Source organism: Tupaia chinensis, unplaced genomic scaffold (assembly GCF_000334495.1).
Source record: "Tupaia chinensis unplaced genomic scaffold, TupChi_1.0 Scaffold146140_1, whole genome shotgun sequence".
NCBI lineage: Eukaryota > Metazoa > Chordata > Mammalia > Scandentia > Tupaiidae > Tupaia > Tupaia belangeri.
This window is the reverse complement of record NW_006205995.1, coordinates 431065-456611: the sequence shown is the minus strand read 5'-3', so window position 1 is coordinate 456611 and position 25547 is coordinate 431065. Positions and strand designations below refer to the sequence as shown.

The window sequence follows — 25547 nt, the reverse complement described above, 5'->3', positions numbered from 1 at the left end:
CAAACTATTTAGAGGATAAAATATAATCCGTAGCTAACCACCGTTGTCCCCTTCCTGCCATAAACATACCTGTAAAGAATATTTCGTGGAATAGCACCATGGGAAACACTCAGCCAAGCACTTAACTGAGAAAAGAACACGAATGAGCGGACAGCCAACAGAAGACTCTTCTCTTCAATAAATCGATCACCATTCCTAAGGGAAGCAACAAAGCGTAACTTAAATATCAGCAAGTACAAAATGACCAAGTGTTAGAAAGGAAGAAGCTGAAAAAAAACATAGTACTCAGGATGTACATTTCAAGGGAACAGGGGGATCACTCGCCAATGTTACTTAAAGTCACAAGCACTAAACAAACTATCTCAATTACTATACGAATAGATTCAAAGGCATTATTAATTTTTAAAATAATTATTTTATTTAACTTTCTTTATTCATTTATTTATTTTAATATGAACAGAGAGGATCAGATTGAGATAGGCGGGGGGGAGAGGGAGAGGGAGAGGGGGAGAGAAAGTGAGAAAGCAAAAATGCAAGCTGCTAGGTTTGGGATTTGAGTGGTGATCAGCCATGTAGGAGTACAGCACCCTTAACCAACATGCCACCTGCCAGCCCCTCGAAGGCATGATTAAGATGATTTATAGGAAGTAACAGGAACTCTGATTTACCAGGAATAACGTTAAACTAAGTACAACAACTTACTGTCGAGGAACTGGCTCCAAGATCCACCTTTCTAACAACAAAGCATCTTGCTTAATTGCAGGATCATTGAGATCAAGTCCTTCCGTGGTGGGCCCATCATCACTATAGCAGCAGTCTGGTAGAAGCATCACTTCCACCATGATTGGAAGACTCTTCTTCCACAGCAATGTGACCTCAGACCTGGTTCGTCTGGCTTGGCGACACTTAAAATGAACAGAATAAAAGGTCTCCATAACCCATCTAACTTTATATTTAAGCTTGAATATTATAATCATAAAGCAGACATCTGTATGAGAAATGAGTCATCTATTGCAGAGCTTTGCTCAGGCCTGGTTAATATTTAGGCTTCTTCATTAAATAATGGATTCATGCTACAGTGCAGGGATTAGTAATGAACATTTATAACGCAAATCTCCTGGGAGAGGATCTTTGCTCTACCTTGTGGGAAAAAGAATTGCCGTATACCAAATACGACAGGCTTTTGAGTTGGCCCAGCCTTGCCTAGTTAACTCCACCATCATCTCATAGGCAAGATTAATTCTTAAATGTGAAGACCAAAATAAACACTCAAAATAGATAGGATTTTTCTAAAGTTTAAGAATGTTCTGTGTTTGAGAAACTAAAGGTAGCTGGAGCTCTTTCAAGAGCCTTTTTAAGAGCCAAGGTTATTAGCTATAGCCCAGCATTAGAAATTTTTTCTTTAAGATTATGACCAAGTTCATATTTAAATGTGAAAATCATAACTTGTGGTATGGTAAAGGTGATGACAGAATTTAAATTAGTTTACCTTAAAAACAAATAAAAAGGATTTAACACAATTCTCACCTGGGCCAGTTTGTCATTGCATTCATGTTTGGTAGTTACTGGGTAACACGACTGTGCTGGAGGGCAATGGAAACTTTCCGTTCGACCTTTTACAGAACATTCAGGTGTTCGTCCTTCTGTTATTAGCAAGGCCAAAGAGACCAAGAACTCCTCCGCATCATATTCAAAGTACTCATCTAGCGTATCTGGCATTAAAAAAAAAGAGAGAAAGAAAAGGGTCATTATTTTAATGTACTCTTCTTTTAAAAAAATTATTTTTAACTTAATTTACTTACTTGATTGCTATAATGTACATGAACTTAACAGAGAGAGACAGAGAGACAGAGAGAGGGAACGTGAGAAAGCAAGTCAGCAGGGGTCAGAGACTCGAACTGCAGTCTGCTACGTAGGAGTCCAGCCACCAACCATGATGCCACCTGCTGGTCCCAATGTAATCTTCTAAAAATATTTTTATCATTATTATTATTATTTTAATTTGACCAGAGAGACAGAGAGAAAAGGAAAGTGAAAAGCACGTCTCCAGATCTAACACTTGACCCATGGTCTGTCTGCCACATGGGAGTCCAGTGCCCCAACCACCACATTCCCTGCTGACCTCCCCCCCCCCAATGTGCTCTTAATATAAACTCATCTGGAGAATAGCAGTTAGCATAATGGCTAAGTTGCTAGACTACCATGTAGTCAACCGCTGTTCGAGTCCTGGACCCGGTGGCTTAAACTCACTCTGGGCGTGTGTATGTGCGTGCCCAAGATCACGAGAGGAGAATGAAGGAGAAAGGATTGCGGCGTGGCCATTCCCCCCGGTGGGGGGAGGGGGGCGGTGATTTCTCGCTTTCTGTCTCTGTCTCTCTCTGTCTTTCTGGTGAGCGCGTGTGCCCTATAGCAAAAAACTCTCCAAAAAAAACCCAAACAAACAAAAAACCTCATCTGATATGCCCAAAATAAATAATATCGCATTTCACATTCAATTATGTTTGTCAACACAGAGTAAAAACCCAATAAAAATGAGAATCAAAATAAACTCCTGATTCACGAAGTACAGAGAAGGGAAAACTTGATGGATAATTCCAAACTCCATTTAAACAGAACCGATTGAAATTATGGCATAGAATTGTTCCTACATCAGCACACATTAGTAGCCTAGAGGTTAAAATGTTTATGTCATTTAGTTAAGATGTTTTACTGTCTTATGTCCATTACTACATATCAGAAAGAGATGTAGATTGAACTGCAGGCTTTTCTCTCTCACTCCCTCTCCCTTCCTTAACTAATCCTTGCTCTCACAGAACACATTCTGTGATAGACACATCAGTCATGGGGTCCTCTATGCCTTTGCCATACAGAAATAAATGTTTCAGAGGGAGAACTGCTGTATCAGGCAGTGTAAGGAGAAGGCCTCTTCTGCAATATATGGATTGTGATATTCTGGTTATTACACAGTCCTAAACAAGCTAACCTACGAATACTTTCACTTAGTTGTGGTCATTTAAAATTTTCTAGTAAATGCACTATTCTGTTTGTTTGTGTTTTAGGTTTACACACATAGGGTACGTGTGCTTGCTGGAGACAGGGACAGAGTGAAAGAGAGAAATCACTCCATGGGGGGATGTCCAGGTAGCAATCCCTCCTCCATTCTCCTCTTGGGATTTTGGGCATGCACACACACCAGGTGTGAGCCTCCAGGTCTGGGACTCAAACCGTGGTCAGCCATGTGGGAGTCAGGACCTTAAGCACAATGCCACCTGCTGGCTGCAGCACTATTTTCTTTTTTTTTTTTTTTTATTGCCAAACGGTGCAATTATATTTTAACTTTTTAATTGCCAGAGAAGAGAGGGAGAAAACACTTCCCAATGGGGTGCGGGGTCATGCCTTAATCACTTCTTTTCCACCTTGCCATCCTGTTAGGATTTGGGGCATGCACATGCATGTACTCAATGTGTCTTTCAAATCAATGAGCCCAGGATTTGAATTATGGTTGGTCATATGGGACCTGGCTCCCTTAACCACAAACTATGGGACTGGCCCAAGAGCTCTAATTTTTGGATGGTTAAGTTTAAAAAGCATTGACCTATGGGACCAGCAGATGGCGTAATGGTTATGTCACTGAACTCCCACGTAGTAGGTAGTAGATCGCACACGGCCTTTGAGTCTCAGACTGAGCAGCTGGATGCGTGTGTGCCCCAAGATCCCAAGAGAAGAATGGAGAAGGGACTGAGGGGTGGCCATGTCCCATGCGGGGATGATTTCTCACTTTCTACTTTCCGTCTCTCTGGTGAGCACATGAGCACTATAGCAAAAATCTCCTAAAAAAAACAAAAACAAAAACAAAAACAAACAAACAAACAAAAAACCAAACAAAAATACACAAAAAAAACATTGACCTGCAGAGCAGGACAATTTCTAGAGCAATCTTGAAAAAGTTCCTCTTATCACTGCCAATTAAACAACAAATATGTAAAGTGCCTACTACACTGTATTAAGCAACAGGGGGTCAGAGTTGCAATGCATATAGTTCCCACTTCAAAGGCTTTATGACTCAGAGATTTTTTTTTTAAGAGAGATTTTTGTCACAGGGTGCGTGTGCTCACTGGAGAGAGAAAGAAAGAGAGACAGAAAGCGAGAAATCACCCCCAGGGGGGATGGCCACACCACAGTCCCTTCTCCACTCTCTTCAAAGGAGCTTGAACATTCATGCACATGTGTGTGAGTTTTAAGCTGATGGGTCTAGGACTCAAATTGCCCCTGAGGGGCATCAATGCCACTATCTCATCTCCTTCAGACTCCTCTCAGGATTCTGGGCCTGCACGAACATGTACTGGTGTATTTTTCACGGTGCCAGGACTGGGACTCAAATCACACAGCTGGCCATGTGGGATCCAGCTTCTTAACCTTTACGTCAACTGCTGACCTCTAGATTTTATTCTAAAGGGAATTAAGAAGCCATGGAGGGTTTTAACCAGAGAAATGACATGACCTGATATACATTTTTAAATGTTCACCCTGGCCGCTAGCAATAACAAAAATTAGAAGAAAGAAATCAAAGTAGGTTTATTAATTAGGAGGTTGTAGTTGGCCTAGAGTTAAGAGTTACAGAGAAATATATAGATAGTGGAGAGCAGGCAATTCATGACAAAGCCCTGGGGCACTCCAACAAGTACAAGAAGAACCTGCCAAAGAATTATCAGAGGGCCCCAGATGGCGTGGTGGTTAGACACTGGATTCCCACATGGTCAACCATGATTTGTGTCCTGGATCTGCCAGCTTGCTTTCTCGCTTTCCCTATCTCTCTGTCTCTATCTAGTCAAATTAAATAATAATAACAACAAATGGAATTAAATAAATAAATAAACAATTCTTTTAAAAAAAAAGAATGATCAGGTATAGTATAGTGGAAACCATGAGGAAAAAAAATGTTTCAAGCAGGGTATGGTTGATGGTCTCAGACACTGGCAAGGGTTAAGAAAATATAGACAAAGAAGTGAAGTATGGGTTTGACATAAGAAAGTCAATGGTCACTTTGACAATAGCAAGCTCAGTCCATGGTGATGATGGAAGATTGGACAACATGACATACATTGTCGATTATCCCATAGAATATAAACGATAAATACAAAAGCCTACTTTTTTGGTTCTGTGTTAGTACAATGGCCATTCATGTATCACAATAGCCTTTTCTAGAAAAGCAAGTAATATCACCACTTATATAGAATTATTTCAAAATCCAAAAAAGGATTTAAAAAGGTCAAACTTTTTTGCTTCTTTAGGCCTATGGGACAGGTACCAGAAGATCCTCTTCTTCCAGGATCCTAAAATTTATCCTACGAAGTAGTTTTTAAAAATTTTTCCTGTAATTAAGCTCTCTCTCTCTCTTTTTTATCCTCAGAACCGTTACTTATTTAGGCTCTTACTGCTACTACTCTCTACCTGAATTACTAAGACAGTCTATTGCCTAAGACTCTAAGCTTCTACTTGTCCATCTTGCATCTTTTTTTTTTTGAGAGGTTTTTGCTATAGGGCACATGCACTCGCCAGAAAGACAGAGAGAGACAGAGAGACAGAAAGCGAGAAATAACCCCCCAGGGAGGATGGCCACACCACAATCCCTTCTCCTCCATTCCCCTCTTGGGATCTTGGGCACGCATGCACATGCACCCGGCTTGAGTTTAAGCCACCGGGTCCAGGACGCGAACCATGGTCGACTACATGGGAGTCCAGCGACATAGCCATTACGCAACTGTTGGTCCCGCTTGTTTTTTTCTTTAGATTAAAAAAAAAGAAAAGAAAAAAGTGCTAAAGGATGCATGTGCTCACCAGAGACAGAGCAAGAGAGACATAGAGACAGAAATAGAGATGGAGAAAGCAACCCCCTCCCATGTCATGCTGCAACCCTTCTCCTCCATGTCTCCATCGGGCTGGAATTTGGAGCACACATGCACATACACTTGGTATGTTTTCAAGCCTCTAGGGCCAGAATTTGAACTGCAGTTGGCCATGTGGGATCTGGCTTCTTTAATCACTAGGCTATAGAACTGGCCCATAGTTTTCATTCTTTACAGATGAAAAAATAAAAAGTATGGAAATAATGTATTTATTTATCTTTAAATTGTACTGAAGTATCCCTCAGGAAGCATGGATTATGAATATTTGAAAGAGCAACTTCAGGCAAAAAAGAGAAGTATCAAAGCTCAGATGAGTCTGTATCATCCTAGGACAATACGTGACCTTTCATGTAAACTTAAATGAACACTTTTATATTAAACATTTTAATGTCTGAAGCATACATAGACTTACAAGTTCTGAAAGCCTGAAAACAGGCCTGATTAACTACTGGGAGAAGGGAAAAGTGTTTCTATAATATCGTTTGCTACTGGACTTGTATTAAAAGTGAAAAATTAAGCAAGAAGTACAATTCTTATACTTGGCATTCTCAAAGTCTACTAACAATAACCTTGTTTCTCATACAACATCTAGTACCAAGTAACTTGGACAAATTTCTCTGGACTAGACTACTGAATATCTATATTAAGTTTCTATACTTTGGAAACATGCCAGAATAAGAGTCTCTAATAAGAGGACATTATATAGTGTGATGGCTTTCAACATTCTAAAAATACAGCAATCTAGGAAATATCAACTTAGTGCCTGACAGGTTTCTGTTTGTAAAAGGACTTGTGTACTGAAAATAGCTGAGAGAACAGCAGATTTCTTTCACTTACACTGAAGGAAAAAAACTGATGGACACTGCTCTTTGGCATGTGGTTATGGATCTATCATGTAGTTCTTAATACTGCTACAACATTATAATAATGGCTAACACTTTTTTTTTTAGAATTATTTACTTTTATTCATTCATTTTATTTTATTTTGACCAGAGAGATACACAGAGAGAGAGAGAGAAAGAGGGAAAGTGAGAAAGCAAGCCAACAGGTCCAGGACTCGAACCATGGTCAGCCATGTAGGAGTGTCCAGCGCCTTAACCACCACGCCACCTGCTGGTCCCATGACTAACACTTTTTAGTTTCTTATGTATGCCAGATATTGTGATGAATATCTTATTTTAATTAATCTTCCCAACAATGCTAAGATATTTGCCCAAAGCTCATATAATCAGCCATCATATTGTTTACCTATAAGAATAGGCCCACTACATATAACAATCATTCATATATAATTACTATTGTTAAATTATCAAAATCTAAAGTGCTATCGATTTAAAATACAATTTTTATTTTTCACTAACAAAGGGGGGAAAAAGCTTTTACTTAGACTATAATGTGCTATAAAGTATAAGAAGCTGAGTTCAGAAATTTAAAATGTGGAAAATGTGCATTTTAAAATAAACCAAATATCGTTAAAAGTAAAATCATCAGTTTTATCAGATTCTAATTTAAATGCAATATATCCTAATAGACCTAAAAGAAAATGAATAAACTAGTTGAATACTTATCAGCTTCTTTCGCAAAGATTCTTTAAGAATGAAAGCAACTATCCAAAAACTTATTTGAAGGGGATATAAGACATTGCTATAGGTGCTGAAGTTCATGAGAACTGCATTCATACTTTATAGACCTTTAATCAAATTATGTTTGTACATTAACCAAAGTAAATGTACTCTCATCAAAATCTATCCTTGGGACTAGCAGTTAGCGTAATGGCTATGTCACTGAACTCCCAAGTAGTTGACAGTGGTTTGAGTCCTGGACCCGGTGGCTTATACTCACACTGAGTGCATGTGCATGTGTGCCCAAGATCTCGAGAGGAGAATGGAGGAGAAGGGATTATGGTACGGCTGTCTCCCCTGGCGTGTGTGGGGGGTGATTTCTTGCTTTCTGTCTCTCAGTCTCTTTCGTGAGCATACATGCCCTATAGCAAAATCCTTCCCCTCCCCCCCCGCAAAAAAAAAAAAATGTATGCTTAATAAAGATTAAAGTTGTAGCCAGCAGGTGGTGTGGTCATTAAGGTACTGCACTCCCACATGGCTGAGCATGGATGAGTCCTGGACCCGGTGCCTTGAAAATCATACTAGGTACTCGTGCATGTTTGCCCAAAATCCCAAGGGGAGAATGGAGGAAAACGGACTGCAGTGTAGCCATCCCCCATGGGTGATTTCTTGCTTTCCCTCTCTCTGGCAAGTGCATGTGCCCTATGAAAAATTCCTAAAAAATAAATACATAAAATTTTAAAAAATAAAGATTAATGTAAATCTATATTATAATGAATTGGTGAAATGAGATTGGATATTTTATTAGAAATCATGGTTTCATGGTTAATAGGCAACTTAAATCCCAATCTGCTGCTAATTGTGTAGCCAAAGAAAACTCATTTAGTGTCTCCAAACTTTACTTTCTTAAAAAAATGGAAGTAAGGGTGGTGTGGTGGTTAAGGGCACTGGATTCCCATGTGGCCAACCATGGTTCAAGTCCTTGAGGTTTTGCTTGAGTTGTTGAGGTTTCGAAATTTAGCAGCCCAAAGAACAAACTGGAGCTTGAAAAAATAAAAGTAGGATGGCCCCACAGCATAGTAGTAGGGAGTCAGATCCCACATGGCTGACCACAGTTCAAATTCCGGCTTCAGCAGCTTGTGTGTGTGTGTGTGTGTGTGTGTGTGTGAACAAACCCAAAATCCTGCAGGATGGACTAATGGTGGAAAAAGGATTGTGGCATGACTATCTCCCATTGGCTTGCATTCTCTCTCTCTGATGAGTACATGCACCCTTTAGCAGTAAATTTTTTTTTCCCAAAAAACAAGCATAATCTTTTTCTAGAAAATCCCAATGGCCATTAATACCCAAGGATTGCCTTATATTTCAGTGTCATATTCATACTTAGAATTATGATTTATACTTAAAATTCACTGGTGATTAAATATTGACTTTAACAGCTAATAAGAACATAGGTGGAGGGACCAGTGTGTGTTGTAATGGCTATGTCGCTGGACTCCCATGTAGTCAACTGCAGTTCAAGTCCCGGACCTGGTGACTTAAACTCACGCCTGGCGTGTATGTGTGCATGCCCAAGATCGCAAGAGGAGAATGGAGAAGAAGGGATTGCAGTGTGGCCATCCCCCCTGAGGGGTGATTTCTGTCTCTCTGTCTCTGTCTTTCTGGTGAACACATGGGCCCTATAGCAAAAACCTCTCCAAAAAAAGAAAAAAAAAAAAAAAGAACATAGGTGGAAGTCCAATCCTGTAGTATAGTGGTTAAGGGAGTTGGATCTCACATGGCTGACTGCAGTTGGAATGTTGGCTTAAGAAACACACCAGGTGTATGTACGTGCATGCCCCAAATCCCTACAGGATAGAGAAATGAAGAAGGAACTGTGGCATGGCCATGCCTCACTGGGAGGGAGGAAGTGCTTTCTTTTCCTGCCTCCTCATCTCTCTTTGGCAAGTGCATGTGCCTTCCGGCAAATTAAAAGCACCTTCTAAAATATCTTTAAAATGTTTCTCTGTCTCTCTTTCTCTCTCAGATGTAATCTTTGCATCAGCATAAAAGTCTACTTGGCCTTTCCAAAAAATATATGACCGAATTCCTGCTATGGACTGCATGTCTGCCCCTCCCCACTACCCTGATTCCTATACTGAAATCTAATACTTAATGTGATGGTATTAGAAGTACCCTTATAAGAGGTCCAAAGGAGTTTCTCTCTTCTACTACACGAGGATGGAGCAAGGTGTCATCTATGAAGCAGAAGGTGAGCCCTTATCAGACACTGAGTATGTTGGTTCCTTGGTTTTAGACTTCACGTTACAGAATTGTGAGCAATAAATTTCTTATGTTTATATTACAAATCACTCAGGGACTGGCCCCATGGTGCAGTGGTTACGCACTGTGCATAGGGAGGCAGATCCCACACGGCCAACCACAGTTAGAATCCTGGTCCTGGCAGTTTGAAAACATGCAAGGCACATGTGTGTGTGCCCCAAATCCTGACCAGATAGAGAAATGGTAGAAAAAGAACTGCAGCAACACCACATCCATTAGGAAGTGTGTTCTCTTTCTTTGACAAGTGCACATGCTCTATAGCAATTAAAACAAAGAGATGAATAATATAAATCACTCGGTCCAAAGAATTTTATTACAGCAGCCTAAATGGACTTAGTTCCTAAAACCAAACCTATTCATTATTAAAAGGATTTTTCTTCATTGCATCCTAAAGTCCATCTCAATGTCAAATTCACGCAAAGTCTTAGGATCAGCAGATGCCGTAATGGTTAAGTTGCTGGACTCTCACATCGTCCCAGACCTGGAAGCTTAAAACTTATGCTGGGCATGTGTGTGTTCATGCCCAAGATCCTGAGAGGCCAATGAAAGAGAAGGGATTGTAGCGGGGCCAAACCCCTGGGGAGTGATTTCTCACATTCTGTATCTCCAGCAAGCACCCGTACCCTAGAGCAAAAATCTCTCTTAAAAAAAAAAATTTATAGGGACCAGCAGTTAGGCTAATGGCTCTGTCACTGGACTCCCATGTAGTCGACAGCGGTTTGAGTCCCGGACCCGGTGGCTTAAAACTCAAGTGGGGTGCGTGTGCATGTGTGCCCGAGATCCCGAGAGGAGAATGGAGGAGAAGGGACTGTGGCGTGGCCATACCCCCTTGGGGGTGATTTCTCACTTTCTGTCTCTCTGTCTGTCTGGCTAGCGCATGTGCCCTATAGCAAAAACCTCTCCAAAAAAAAAAATTATACAAACTCTTACACTTTAGGTTTAGTAATTTTAGAATCATTTAAATACATCAAAGTTAAAACAGCAGTTTTGATTTATATTGTAATTTTTCTAAGTCAGATTTTTCTGATAAGATTATTTTCAGATTTCTCTGGTAAAAGGAAGTAGCATAAGAAGTCTATGTAATCTCCCCAAAATACAGAGACAGTAACTAGAATTGACAGAACTTTGTCCCATTTCTGTACTTACTTCCCCACACAGAGTCTGCTAAGTCAAATGCAGATCTCACTTTCTGTCTTCAACATTTCAGACAGGGTTGGCTCAAATGAAGTTTCTATGAAAACTTAAGGATTTAGTAATGGGTTAGTCCTCAGTGTCATTATTACATTTAACTATAATTCAGAGCCATCAAAAAATTTTATGCAGCATTTAAAAATGAGTAAACATCTACTTTTCCACAATCTTACTACTATTTGGTTGAATTTTTAATTATCTATTAAACATGGCATTTAGGCTTTCTAATAATGCTGACATGAATTAACATAAACTGCTAAGATATATTGTTAAGTGAAAAGTTGTAGAACCATGCTTCTTATTATAAAAATGCATATAAAAATTGTGTAGTTGCACAATTATTTATTTACAGAAAATATACATATAATACTTGTGCAGTTATATAAATATATTATTTTAATCTTTTTTTTTTTGAGAGTTTTTTTGCTATAGGGTGAGTGTGCTCGCCAGACAGAGAGAGACATAGAGACAGAAAGTGAGAAATCACCCCCAGGGGAGATGGTCACGCCGCAATCCCTTCTCCTCCATTCTCCTCTCGGGATCTTGGGCATGCACGCACACGTGCCCGGCGTGAGTTTTTTTTTTTTTTTTTTTTGAGAGTTTTTTTGCTATAGGGTGAGTGTGCTCGCCAGACAGAGAGAGACATAGAGACAGAAAGTGAGAAATCACCCCCAGGGGAGATGGTCACGCCGCAATCCCTTCTCCTCCATTCTCCTCCCGGGATCTTGGGCACGCACGCACACGCGCCCGGCGTGAGTTTTAAGCCACCGGGTCCAGGATGCAGACCGCAGTTGACTACATGGGAGTCCAGCGACATAGCCATTACGCTAACTGTTGGTTCCCAGAGGTACTTATCTTTCTGATGAAAGAAATAAATATGCTATAAAAAAAAACGAGGTGGGGAGAACAGCAAGTGGCATAGTGGTTAAGATGCTTGACTCCCGTGTGGCTGACAGAGGTTCAGGTCCTTGAAAGTCACAATGGGCACAAGTGCACGCGTGCCCAAAAATCCTAAGAGAATAGAGAAGGGATTGCAGTATGGACATCCCCCAGGGAGTGATTTCTCACTTTCCGTCTCTCTGGCAAGCACACACTCCCTATAGCAAAAAATCTCCCTAAGCAAAACAAATTAAAACAAAACACACAACACACACAAACAAGCGGGGGCTGGCCCTGGAGCACAGCAGTTAAGTGCTAGGCATAAGCAGGATCCCACATGGCCAACCACAATCTGAATTCTGACCCAAGTGGCTTGAAAAATACATTGGGCACATGCGCTTGCACGCCCCAAATCCTGATGGGATGGAGAAATGGAGGAAAATGAACTGTCGCATGAATGTGCCCCACTGAGGGGGAGAAGGAGGTTCTCTCGCTCTTTTTTTCCCTCTCTTTGGTAAGTGTACATCTTTTGGCCATAAAATGAAAAACAAAAACAAAAAAGATAGTGGGTAGGGGAGAAAGGGAGAACAGACCAGATGCATATGAAAATTCTAGCTTGCCAAAATGGAAATAAGATGATGTAACGGCACCAAGAAAGGATACCCACTGGTTCCTTCAGTGATTCACCCAGTTGAAGCAGGCAGACAATGCTACCCTGACAACTGTTTATGCTTCATTCGTTACTTTCTGTGCAAATGTGGGGAGCTCAATGATTTAGAATGGAAAAGTATAGTTTAACTGTAAATGACTACTGTAAAGATATCACCTTATTACAAGGTGGTGAGAATAGAAACAGTCCTTCTTCTGTTTTCCTGCAAAGGCAATTTCACAATGCTCTACTCCCCCTTCAAAATAGTAACTTTGCCAATGACAGTATATCTTGATAAAGATAATAATCAAGCAGTAGGATTTAATGCTAAAGTCATGCTTTTAAGATGACTCTGTAGTCATTATCAGCTTCAAGCATCCAAGTACACAGTATTTCCTAGTACCAGATTAAACTGGTTTTGGTACAGCCAATTCACAGACTATCGGAATTATAGACAACTGAGCATAGGTACCTTGATAAAGCAATTTAAAATTTTTTTTTATTATTCTAAGATCATCTGTTTATAAATTTGCCAAGCTGCTTAAATTCCGTATTTAGATCATTTCCCTAAATTTTAATAGCTAAATAATAGAAATAGCTATTAAATAGAAATAGAAGTAATTTAAAGTTGTACTGGATTTTAAAATTCACAGATCTTTCAATTATACAAAAATAAAATGAAAAAATGTTAGTAATCATCAAAAGTATGAAAAATGCAAGCCAGGGACCAGCAGTTAGCGTAATGGCTATGTCGCTGGACTCCCACGTAGTCGACCGCGGTTCGCGTCCCGGACCCAGTGGCTTAAAACTCACACCGGGCGCATGTGTGTGCATGCCCAAGATCCCAAGAGGAGAATGGAGGAGAACAGATTGCCTCGTGGCCATCCCCCCGGGGGGTGATTTCTCGCTTTCTGTCTCTCTGTCTCTCTCTGTCTGTCTGGCGAACGCACCCGCCCTATAGCAGAAACCTCTCCAAAAAAAGAAAAAAATAATGCAGGCCAGCAGATGGCACAGTGGTTAAGGGAGCCAGATCTCATGTGGCCAATTGTATGACTCAAGTTCTAGACTTAGCAGCTTGAAAAACACTCCAGGTGTGGGGTCAGCAGGTGGCGTAGTAGATAAGGCACTGACTCCCACATGGCCAAATACAGTCTGAGTCCAGGAACTGGAGGCTTGAAACTCACACTGGGCATGTATAGAAAGTGTCCAAAATTCAGAGAGGAGAAGGGATCGCAGCATAGCCATCTCCCTTGGGGGTGATTTCTCACCTTCTCTCTGTCTTTGTTTCTCTGGCAAATGCACACACTCTATAGAAAAAAAACTCTCTAAAAAAAAGGAAAAGGAAAACATGCTAGGGGTGTGTGTGTGTGTGTGTGTGTGTGTGTGTATGTGCACGCACGCACACCCAAAACCTTAAGAGGAGAGTGGGTGATAAGGGATTGAGGCGTGGCCATCTCTATTCAGGGGTGCTTCCTCACTTCCTTTCCTTCTCTTTGTCTTCCTCCAGTCAGTGCATGAGCCCAATAGTAAGTATGTAAAGTGAAGAATTGAGTACCAGAAGCCAGAACACCTGGATACTAATAATTTCATCTTTGAAATAAAAAGCCCTCAGACCTTGGGAAAGGACCACTAAACTCTGAACCAACAAACTTACCTGTAAAATGAAAGAGAGGCCCTTTCCAATTCCAGTGATCTGATTCTACGTAAGCAGTGTTTGAAGTTACAAACTACTACCCTTCCATTCATTGTTAGTACCTCTTTGGTCATAAGCACAGACCGGCAGTGTTTCATCTAGCCGACCACAAACTAAAAATAATCACGGGGGTGTTGGTCAAAGTACAAAACTTGCCCCAACCACAGCTGTTTTGCTTTCTGTGACTTGAAACCTTAGAATCATTTATGCCTCCTCTCTTTAGCTTGTCCTCAATCAGCTATCAGTCATAAAGTCTGCCTAATTCTGTTTTGGCAAGCTCTCATATCTGACCCCTCACCATTCCCACACTGGCTGGAACACAGCCTGCATAAAGAGGAGCCGTGAGAGATGAGGTAGAGAGATCTCATGTGGGCTGGCTCCGGGGCACAGTGGTTAAGCCCTGCACAGAAGTCAGATCCCTCTCCAACTCCTGGGCCCTTCGGTTTCAGAAACATGCATGCCCGAGATCCGGATGGGATGGAGAATTTGGGGAGAAAGGATCATAGCATGACCAGGCCCCACTGCAGGGTACTATCTCATTCTCTCGTGACCCTCTCTCCCCCTTATCGACCTCTTTGCATCTCATCTCTCATCACTTCCTCCAGTTCAAGGCTCTGGTCAAACTTACTCTCCCCTAGGGCTATATCAACATGTCCCACCCTCTGTATTGCACTGAATCACCAGAATTTCTCCTGTTCCCAGCACTCCCCTCCAAGCAAGCTTATAAAGCCACACCATGGAAAAACTCTGTGGTCTGAAGGTGATTCATCCTTTTGTGCATCAGACAGCATAGACAGCACTCCAAATGTACTAACGCTCTGTTTTTCTAATCCTCAGATACCTTACAGATTTATCAGTGGTTCCCAAAGATGACAGCTAGTGATTCAAAAATCACTTCAACTAATTTTTTTTTTCTTTTTTACATTTTGACAGAAGACATGTGAGCTCCTGGAAACAGACAGACAGACAAAGAGAAAGAAACCCCCCCAATCCCCCCACATTGGGAATGGTCACACTGCAATCCCATCTTCTCCAGCTCTTTCCTTTCAGGATTTTGGGCATGTACCTGGTATGTCTGTCAAGCTACAGAGTCTAGGACTCAAACTGCAGTCAACCATGTGGGATGTAGCGACCTTAACCACTATGCCACAGGCTGGCTCTCAACTAACTTTTAAAAATCTACATTTTAAAGGTTTAAATCTCGCCACTTACACAAATCTCTAAAAATATTCTTTGGTAGAGTTTTTTAATGCTCATAAAGTTTTTAAATGCTCATAAAGTTTAAATCTTTATAAAGTAGTGGTTCATAACTTCATAAAGTTATTTTGAATAATATAACACATTATTCAAAATTAATATTTGTTGCTCTTGTGAGAAGAATATTTTCATTACATTTTAAAAGATAACTTCTACTCCTAGGAAGGAAAAAAATTAACTTTACCACTTTATGAAATCCTACAGATTAAAAACAGAGGATATGAGGGAGTCCAGCAGATAATGTAATGGCTATGTCGCTGGACTCCCAGGTAGTCCAACCGCTATTAAAGTCCTGGACCCGGGTGGGGGGGTTAAATTCATACTGGTTGAGTGTGCATGTGTGCCAAGATCCTAAGAGGAGAATGGAGGAGAAGGGATTGCGGTGTGGCCATCCCCCCTGGGGAGTGATTTCTCTCTTTCTGTCTCTCTGTCTCTCTCTGTCTTTCTGGTGAGCGCATGCGCCCTATAGCAAAAATCTCTCCAAAAATAAATAAATAAATAAAATTAAAAAGAAAGAAAGAAAGAAAGAAAGAAAGAAAGAAAGAAAGAAAGAAAGAAAGAAAGAAAGAGAGGGTATGAGGAACCAGCAGGTGGTGTGGTGGTTAAGAGCACTGGACTCCCAACATGGAAATCATAGTTCAAGTCCTGGACCTGACAGCTTGCTTTCTCACTTTCTGTCTCTCTCTCTCTCTCTCGCTCTCTCACTCTGTCCCTCTCTGATCAAATTGAAAATGGTTAAACAGATAAATAATTCTTTAAAAAAATTGAAAACAGAGGCTATGAAACAATCCGATCATCTCTTATTTCAGATATATACATAACTTTTCATTGGATCCCAAATGAATTCTACGAAGCCCCCATCACCCTTATTCCTAAAACAGACAAGAACATGACAAGGACGGAAAACTATAGACCAATATCTCTGATGAATACAGACACAAAAATTCTCAACAAGATACTAGCAAATCACATCCAACAACATACAAAAAAGACTATATGTCATTGCATCTTATACCATCCCATCTGATCCCACTATGCTCTTCCATGGCTTTTTTATTGTTTTTTGTAAGAGGTGAACTTCCTGTACCTTTTACTTTTCCTTCCTAAAACTTACCACAAATAAAATCAAATCACTATTTGGGCTCCATGAAAACAAGACCTGCTCTCTTACAATTGCCAAGAACAGTGGTTGGAACCCTGAATGAATGTTCAGTGCTTGATCATATTTTGTTTTCTTCTTATTTTCAACTAATTTTCCTGGTTAAAGTGATAAAAAAAAAAATTGTTGTTACCCTTTCCGTATAATTATTATTTTATTCTCTTGGACTTCATTCTAACTACCAACTGTTTTTCTATCTTATCAACATAATTCTCTTAAACAAGAAGAAAATCTTTGATTCAGAATAACAAAATTGCATTAGGCAATCACACACTAGAGCTCTAGCCCAAGGACAAAAACATTTAAATTGTCAAAAATAAAAAAAGGGAGAAAACAGTTTCAGAGTTCTAATTTCCATATTGGTCATTGAAATTTCTATAGGTCTTTAGAGCCTTTCAAAGGATTACAGATTGAATTCATCACAGTAACCTGTTAAATGCGTAGGTGAAGAGCTAGGGGCAACCGGAGCTCTAAAAAGAAAACTAAATCCTAAGTAATTTGAAAGACTGGTTAGAAGGTAAGTGGGGGGGGGGGGGGGTGGGTAGGGGGGGGGGGGGGGGGGGGGGGGGGGCGGCGAGGAGAAGAGAATTATTTCATATCTATATGCTAAAAACTACCACTGAAATTGAGCTCTTCTCTAAAAGACAATAGGGGAAGGAGTTATTGTCACTACTTTGAGTAGAGACAACCTTAGGGTGAGGACAGATAAGTTTAATTTATGATAATGTGATAAAAGAAATAGGGGTAGTACTTAGTAGGGAACTTAATCTTGGAGATCAGAGAAAACTCCCAGAGAACACCACATCTAAAATGTAAGAACGTGAACTAGTCTGTGTTGAGGAAATTTACTGCATCCTTTCAATTTTACCTCCTTAAACTTCAAGCTGCCAGAATTCTACTCTTAACCATCTATAACAGGTACCCAAGTATAAACTTAGAGCCACACAAATTTAAGTAATTCCTTTCTTTCTTAAAAAATATTTGGGGACCAGCAGTTAGCGTAATGGCTCTGTCGCTGGACTCCAATGTAATTGACTGTGATTCGAGTCCCAGATCCAGCGGCTTAAACTTATACAGGACGTGTGTGCATGCGTGCCCAAGATCCAGCAAGGAGAATGGAGGAGAAGGGATTGCGGCATGGCCATACCCCCACCCCATAGGAGGTGATTTCTCCCTTTCTGTCTCTCTGTCTCTGTCTTTCTGGCAAGCACACGTGCCTTATAGCAAAATATCCTCTCAAAAAAAAAAAAAAAATTGCCAGAGACACAAAGAAAAAGAAAGGGGGAGAGGACCCCCCATGATTGTCATGCCATAGTCCCTTCCCCTCCAATGCTCCCTCCTTTTGGGATTTTGGGCAGGAATGCACATGTGCCCGGCATGTTTCACAAGCCATGGGGTCTGGGACTCCAACAGAGAGGTTAGCCATGTGGGATCCAACTTTTTTAATCATGTCTTATGTTGGACCAACTCATTTATTTTTTAACCTTCACTAAACCTATTTAATTTCATTTCTCTATGCTCTGTGCAAGTTATCAGACCTAACTCATCACTGTTTAAGGGCCTAAAAATCCTCATGCAGAAAAGACTATCCTCTTTGAGGTGCCAGCAAATGGCAGAATGGATAAGATGCTGAACTCCCACATGGTCAACTCTGGTTCGAGTCTTGAACTGAGTGGCTTGAAAACCATGCCAACCATGTGTGCCCAAAATCCCAGCAGGAGAATGGAGAAGAAGGGATTGTGGTGTGGCCCTCTCTACACCCACCCGGGAGGTGATTTCTCACTTTCCTCTCATAGTCGCTCTCTGCAGAGTGCATGCACCCTATTGGCAAAAATCTTAAAAAAAGAGAATGATTTAGGGACCAGCAGATGGTGTGGTGGTTACATTGCTAGATCCCCACATGGCCAACCGCAGTCCAAGTCCTGGATTCAGTGGCACACGCACACTGGGTATATGTGCGTGTGTGCCCAAGATCCCAGGAGGAGAATGGAAAGGGGACTGTGAAGTGTCTCTTGATTTCTCGCTGTCTCTCTGTCTCTCTAGCAAGCACGTGTGCCCCATAGCAAAAATCTCTCTCTCAAAAAAAAAAGAAAAAAAAAAAAAGAAAAAGAAAAAAAGGACTTCTTTGCAGAAATATTTCTGATTCTATAGCTATCACTTCACACTCCATGCAAAAAATACTCTGGAACAAACAGCCGAGAACACAGAAAAAAACAGTCATGATTCTCAAAACCACAAATTCTAGATTTAGCTATACATTCAGAAGAATACTCTGTTAAAAAGGCAACAATCCGCTAATCTAGTGTTTTGTTTCAGTTCTACTAATCCCAGATAAGTGGCACATAACTTTCCAAAATTATACTTAAGCTTAACTTAATTTAGCCCTACATTTTTATCTCGTGGGAATATGATTTCAACATAGACTGGTCCCAAAAAATACACTCTGTCCTTTCAACCCCTTGCCTTGACCATGTGTATGACCTCTACTTCTTTGTACTCTCAACATTCATACTTTCCACTGAGTGTGTGTATGTGTAAAATGTAAAATTCCTAAGAAGTAAAAAAATGCAGGGAGTTGTTTTTAATAAAAAATTGAGAAACTTGAGCACACAGAATAAGATTAGTTCTGCTGGACTGTCTTGGGTAAAGATGGAACGAGGTGACATACATAGCAGTTGAGCTGTCCTGCCTAGTGTGGGGTGATTTCTGCAGAGATTCCAGGTGGTGGCCTAAGGTAAAAGGAAGTGTCTTCTAGATCTCCTTTAACCTTTGCCTACAACTCAGAGATGGCATGTAGATTCCAGGGACTAGAGTGCTACCTTCCAGGCTGGTCCTCTAGTGCTACTTTTTCCACCAGAAACCATCTGGGACACAGGAATACTGGCTACTCCCCAGGACAAACTCATCTGCAAGATTACTACTGTATGAGACACATACGAGAGTATTTTACCATCTCCTTCAAACCTAAAAGTTAGCACCCCCATATTCACTACGTAACAGTCTGCTTGTATGTACATCCTGAAATCCTCATCTGGTTTGTCCTCAGCCTCAGTTTTTAAATGCTTTTATACTGTGACTAAAACTGAATTACACTTCACAAAACTTCTTAACCTAAGAGAAATCTGAACCTCTAGATATTTTCCATAAAATTATGTGTACACACACACAGAAATGCATATTTTTCTCCCTAGTGAGAGGGTTGATAGCTTTTAGAAACATCCTCAAATGGTCTGTACAAGACACAGAAAACAATTGTTCTTTTTCTGCACAGGTATCTCCTTTGGAGAGGTTTTTGCTAGAGGGCGTGTGCACTTGCCAGAGACACAAAAAGTGAGAAATCACCTCCCAGGGGGGATGGCCACGCTGCAATCCCTTCTCCTCCATTCTCTTCTTGGGATCTTGGGCATGCATGCACATGCGCCCGGCGTGAGTTTAAGCCACCAGGTCTAGGACTTGATCCGCGGTCATCTACATGGAAGTCCAGCGACATAGCTATTACGCTAACTGCTGGTCCCTCTGTACAGGTATTTTTGAGAGAAGTGACTTAAGGTAATCTGTGCACTGCATAAAATACGAACATCAATGCAACACAATCAGGTAAAATTGGAATACTTTTTTTTTAAAAGAGTTCTCCTCCCTTTTGTCACTTCCAGAGTAGATTCTGGGCCCAAAGCAGAAGCCTCCTGACCCTTTGACAGTGGAAATTAGAGTACACTTGGAAAATATTTTTATTTTTAATATTTGGTTGTGTTCTCTCAATAAGGTAAAAAAAAAAAAAACAGAAGGCTAGATAATAAATTTATGAGGGAATGACAAAATCATAGCACTTGATGAAACTATGAAATCCTGAACAGAGCCCAGATTAAACCTCTCCCTTGAAATAATATAAAATTATGACAGTTCGAAACAATCAAAATATTGTAGTCATTGGAAAAGAATCTAAAATTTTCTGTACTAATGAAAATAACAAAAACCAAAAGAGCATTTTCTGGGACCAGCAGATGGCATAAATAGTTATGTCACTGGATTCCCACGTGGCTTAAAACTCATGCTGGGTGTGTGTGCGCATGCGTGTCCAAAAACCCGAGAGAATGGAGAAAGGAATGCGGCGTGGCCATGCCCCGGGGGGAGATTTCTCGCCGTCTCTCTAGGTCTCCAGTGAGTGTACGGGCCCTATAGTTTTCAAAACTTAGTCGAGTACCACCAAATTTTGATTCTGGAAGGTTTTATATTTCAAGACCATTGCAGTTATTGTATCTGCAATAACAATTTCTGATCCTTGGTTACTAATATGGTTAGCAATTACAAGGTCATCCTTAGCACCAAGCAGAGAAATTCAAAAGAGAAGTCAGAAACAAGATACTGTCCAGTAAATGAATCCCCGAAGATTTAGCAACTTTCCTAGGTGTGGGGCTCTCACACAGGCAAGTACACACAAGCACACACACAGTAACATCAAAGTAACACTACATCAAGCAGAACAAAGGTTTTTTTTGCCTTATCTTCCCATTTTAGTCGTTATTTCCTTACTATTCTTCTTCTTCAGAGTTCTATTCCTGTACTTGGTTGGCTGCCCTGCCTTTCTGCCCCAACCGCCATAATTCCATGGCTTTCCAGATCAAATATCTTAAAAATTTAGAAATGTAGAACTAGAGCTGTGTGAAGCTCAGGGGGATGGCTAAAAAACTAAACTTTAAATTCTCAAAATACTAAAAAGGATTCATAATGTCACTTTTTTTATGTACAATTTCAGAGATGGGGCCAATCTAAACTCTAGTTAAAGGAGCCAGATCCCACATGGTTGACTGAGGTTCAAATTCCAGGAGTTGGAAAAACACGTCAGGCTTGTGTGGGCTCCAAATAACCCCACAAGATGAAAACATGGAGAAGGAATTGCAGAGGGCAGAGAGGAAGGAGGTGGCCGCACCCCATTAGGGCATGTTTTCTCCATCTCTCATTGTGGGCTCTCTCTGGTGTGTGTACATGCCCCATAGCAATCAAGAAATAATAAAAGCGAGAGAATAATTTCAAAGGGGAAACTGATTATAATAAAATCTCACAGTTTATCGTGTGTTATCACAGGGTCACTAACCTAAGTAGTCTCATCCATCCTTCTATTTAAACCTCGCAATCACCCTGACATCTCAAAGGGGAAACTAAGACCCAGAGACATGAAACGAGGTCCAATATCACATGCCTAAATGATAAATCACATAGGCAAGACACTCAAAATGTGAAACTCAAAAAACAAAACACCCGAAAATGAGGAGAGAACAGAAACCAACCTAAATTTTAATGGCAAATACTTAGCAGTACGATGTTAAAGAAGAGGGACATAGGTACCTGATGGGCATAGTCTCCCTGTTTTACACTGGATGACAGGAAGCTTAGAGCAAAATCTGGAGCCCAGCCATGTATGAGGCTTAGGGCTTTATTATTTTTTATACTTTATCTAGACTACTTCCTGTAGTTCATAATTTCACTGTTCCTGTGCTTATCGTACATCGCACTCAAGTCATCTGATGTTCACAAGTTTCTGAATGAGTGAAATTGAGAAGACAAGTGAAGAAAAAATAAGATAATTCCTGTTTCTCAATTAAATAGTCCTCATGCTGCCATGTTTATAATTGGGTCTCATTGCAAAGGATCACATTCAAGTAATACCAAGAACAACATTATTTTTATTTATTTTTAATTTAATTTAATTTTTGCTTTCTTTTTTTAAGAGAGATTTTTGCTACAGGGCACATGCACTCGCTGAAGACACAGAGAGACAGAAAGCAAGAAATCACTCCTAAAGGAGATGGCCACGCCGCAATCCCTTCTCCTCTGTTCTCTTCACAGGAACTTGGGCATGCATGCACATGCGCCCGGCTTGAGGTTTAAGCCACTGGGTTTGGGACTCAACCACACTCAAATATGTGGGCGTTCAGAAACATAACCATTACACCATCTGCTGTCCCTTAATTTTACTTTTTCAGATAATTATTTACCTTTATTATTATTTTAATTTTTCTATAGGGCATGTAAACTTACCAGAGAGACAGACAGAGGGAAAGTGAGAAAGCCAGTCACTAAGTCTGGGACTCGAAGTGAGGCTGGCCACATGGGAATTGAGCAGCCTTAACCACCATGCTATGTGCTGGCCCCTGCAGTGCTATTTTTAAAACTTAGGTCTTTGATTTCAGATACTATGACATCTAATGATTAAGAGGTGGGGGGAAGGTGTACTATATCCTTTTAAAAGTAATATGTGAGAGCCCCATTATGTGAAAATGTCTAAAGTTTGTCAAGACCAAACTGTTCTGTTGAGCTATGAAAAGCAAATCTTTCTTCAATTCAGACTATAAACAAGTAATGAGTTTCTGCAAGGAAGAGTTAAAGAAACACCATGCCATGGAGCACTTAAGCTGTACATACACGAAGCAAACATCTGTGATCATACCTGAAGCAGAAATGATTTTAAAAAGATTTCACAGAAGACTGGGACCAACAGTTGGCGTAATGGCTATGTCGCTAGACTCCCACGTAGTCGACCGTGATTCAAGTCCTGGACCCGGTGGCTTAAACTCACACTGGGCGTGTGTGTGTGCATGCCCAAGATCCTGAGAGGAGAATGGAGGAGAAGGGATTGCGGCGTGGCCATCCCCCCGGGGGGTGATTTCTCACTTTCTGTCTCTCTGTCTCTATCTTTCTGGCGAGCACACACGCCCTCTAGCAAAAACCTCTCCAGAAAAAAAAAAAAAAGATTTCACAGAAGACCTCAAAAAGAAAAACTCTGATTGCTACCCCTTCCCACCTGAGGTTTCAAATTACATAATTTTTCTTAAACAATTGTGAATAAGAGTATTTACATATTACCTAAATAATAAAAAAACAAAAATTACAAAAATTTTTATTTTACTTAAATCAGTTAAAAATAGTCAACTACTTCTGATAAGCTGATAAGTATTAGCGCTTACATATTTTTTTATCATGCAGCTAAGACAAAAAAGAAAATCAGTTTCTCAGAATCAAAATATTTTCTCTAAGTACAAAAAATATAGCCAATTTAAAGATATGACATAGAAAATGATAGTAAAAATTCTGTCAGGCCAGTCAAGTGCTGTAGAAGTTAAGGCAGTTGGGTTCCCCAAGGCCGACTGTGAAACTTGAATCCTGGAGCCAGTGGCTTAAAAAACATGATGAAGTGTGTGTGCACATGCCCCGAATCCCAAGAGAATGGAGGAGAAGACACTGGGGCATGGCCATACCCCGTGGGCGGTGCTTTTTCATTTTCTTTCTCTCTGTCTGTCTCCAGGGAGCATATGCGCTGTACAGCAAATTAAGAAAGAGAGGGAGGGAGAGATTCTATTGTCCAATAACAGACAAATTCAAAGAGTTGAAAGATGCCAGTAATCCTACTAAAATTACTTCATATTATGAAGGGAGATCTTAAAGAAGTTCATAGAGAATGTTTATTACAAAAAACTATGCATGGCTTTCAATTTTTTTTTTTTGGGGGGGGTACCAAAATAAACTTGTACTTAAATTACATTGTCCATGAACTTTCTTTTTTTTTTTTTTGAGAGGCTTTTTTAAAAAATTATTATACTTAACTTTATTTATTTGTTTATTTTAATTTGACCATAGAGGGACACAGACAGAGAGAGAGGGGAGAACAGAGATAAAGAGAAACTGAGAAAGCAAACCACCAGGTCCAGGACACGAACCGTGGTTGGCCATGTGGAAGTCCAGCGTCTTTAATCACCTCGCCACCTGCTGGCCCCAGAGAGGTTTTTGCTATAGGGCTCATACGCTCGCCAGAAAGACAGAGACAGACAGAGAGAGACCCCGGGGGGATGGTCACGCCGCAATCCCTTCTCCTCCATTCTCCTCTTGGGATCTTGGGCACGCACACACACGCGCCCAGCATGAGTTTAAGCCACTGGGTCCGGGACTCGAACCGCGGTCGACTACGTGGGAGTCCAGCGACACAGCCATTACGCTAACAGGTGGTCCCAGATTGTCCATGAACTTTCTGAAGTCCCCTCAAAAACCTAAATTACCCTGAGGGTTTTTTAAGAATAATTATTTAATTTTATTTAGTGTTATTTTTCTTTTAATTTTGCTACAGAGCACACAACTAACCAGAGAGAGAGACAGAGAAGAGAGAAAGTGAGAAAGCAAGCCACTAGGTCCAGGACTTGAATTGCAGTCATTCATTTGAGAGTCCAGAACCTTAACCACCATGCCATCTCCTGGCCCTAACCCTGAGGTTTGATACTGAAAAAAAATTCAATGTTCCAGGGAACCAGCAGTTAGCGTAATGGCTATGTCGCTGGACTCCCACGCAGTCAACCGCGGTTTGCGTTCCGGACCCGGTGGCTTAGAACTCACACCGGGCACGTGTGCGTGCGTGCCCAAGATCCTGAGGGGAGAATGGAGGAGAAGGGATTGCGGTGTGACCATCCCCCCTGGGGGGTGATTTCTCGCTTTCTGTCTCTCTGTCTCTCTCTGTCTGTCTGGCGAGCGCCCGCGCCCTATAGCGAAAAACCTCTCAAAAAAAAAAAAAAAATCAGATGTTCCAGTATACAAACAGCCCTAGGTGCTGACCTGGAATCTGCCAATATTCTTCCTGAACACAATGGCAAATTCTGTGTAACATAGTAATACATTCAACTTTTTTACAAATTTCATGACCTGTTTTCCACAGTGCATAAATGGAAATAGCCTGTTCTCAGAAGTTCTATCAATTCCTTTTTTTTAAAAAGGGATTTTTGCTATAGGGCATATGCACTTGCCAGAGAGACAGAGAGAGACTGAGAGACAGAAAGTGAGAAATTGCCCCCCAGGGGAGATGGCCACGCTGCAATCTCTATTCCATCCTCCTCTCAGGATGTTGGGCATGCATGCACACGCACCGGCGTGAGTCTAAAGCCTCTGGGTC

The 25547-nt window shown here is 40.8% G+C and overlaps 1 protein-coding gene across 3 annotated transcripts in view; it reads right to left on the bottom strand.

Annotated features, from left to right (window-relative positions):
* ATOSA (atos homolog A) overlaps nucleotides 1-25547 on the bottom strand; it is an 82395-nt gene that overhangs the window by 25618 nt on the left and 31230 nt on the right. For all 3 annotated transcript variants that reach the window (XR_337445.3, XM_006168737.2, XM_006168736.3), the window contains 3 exons: nucleotides 1528-1712; nucleotides 703-905; nucleotides 70-195 (listed from right to left, as the gene is read on the bottom strand). Coding sequence is in view for 2 of the 3 variants with exons in the window: in XM_006168737.2 (XP_006168799.1) it covers nucleotides 70-195; nucleotides 703-905; nucleotides 1528-1712 (514 nt within the window). In the remaining variant the exon portion in view is untranslated. The remainder of the gene's footprint in view (nucleotides 1-69; nucleotides 196-702; nucleotides 906-1527; nucleotides 1713-25547) is intronic.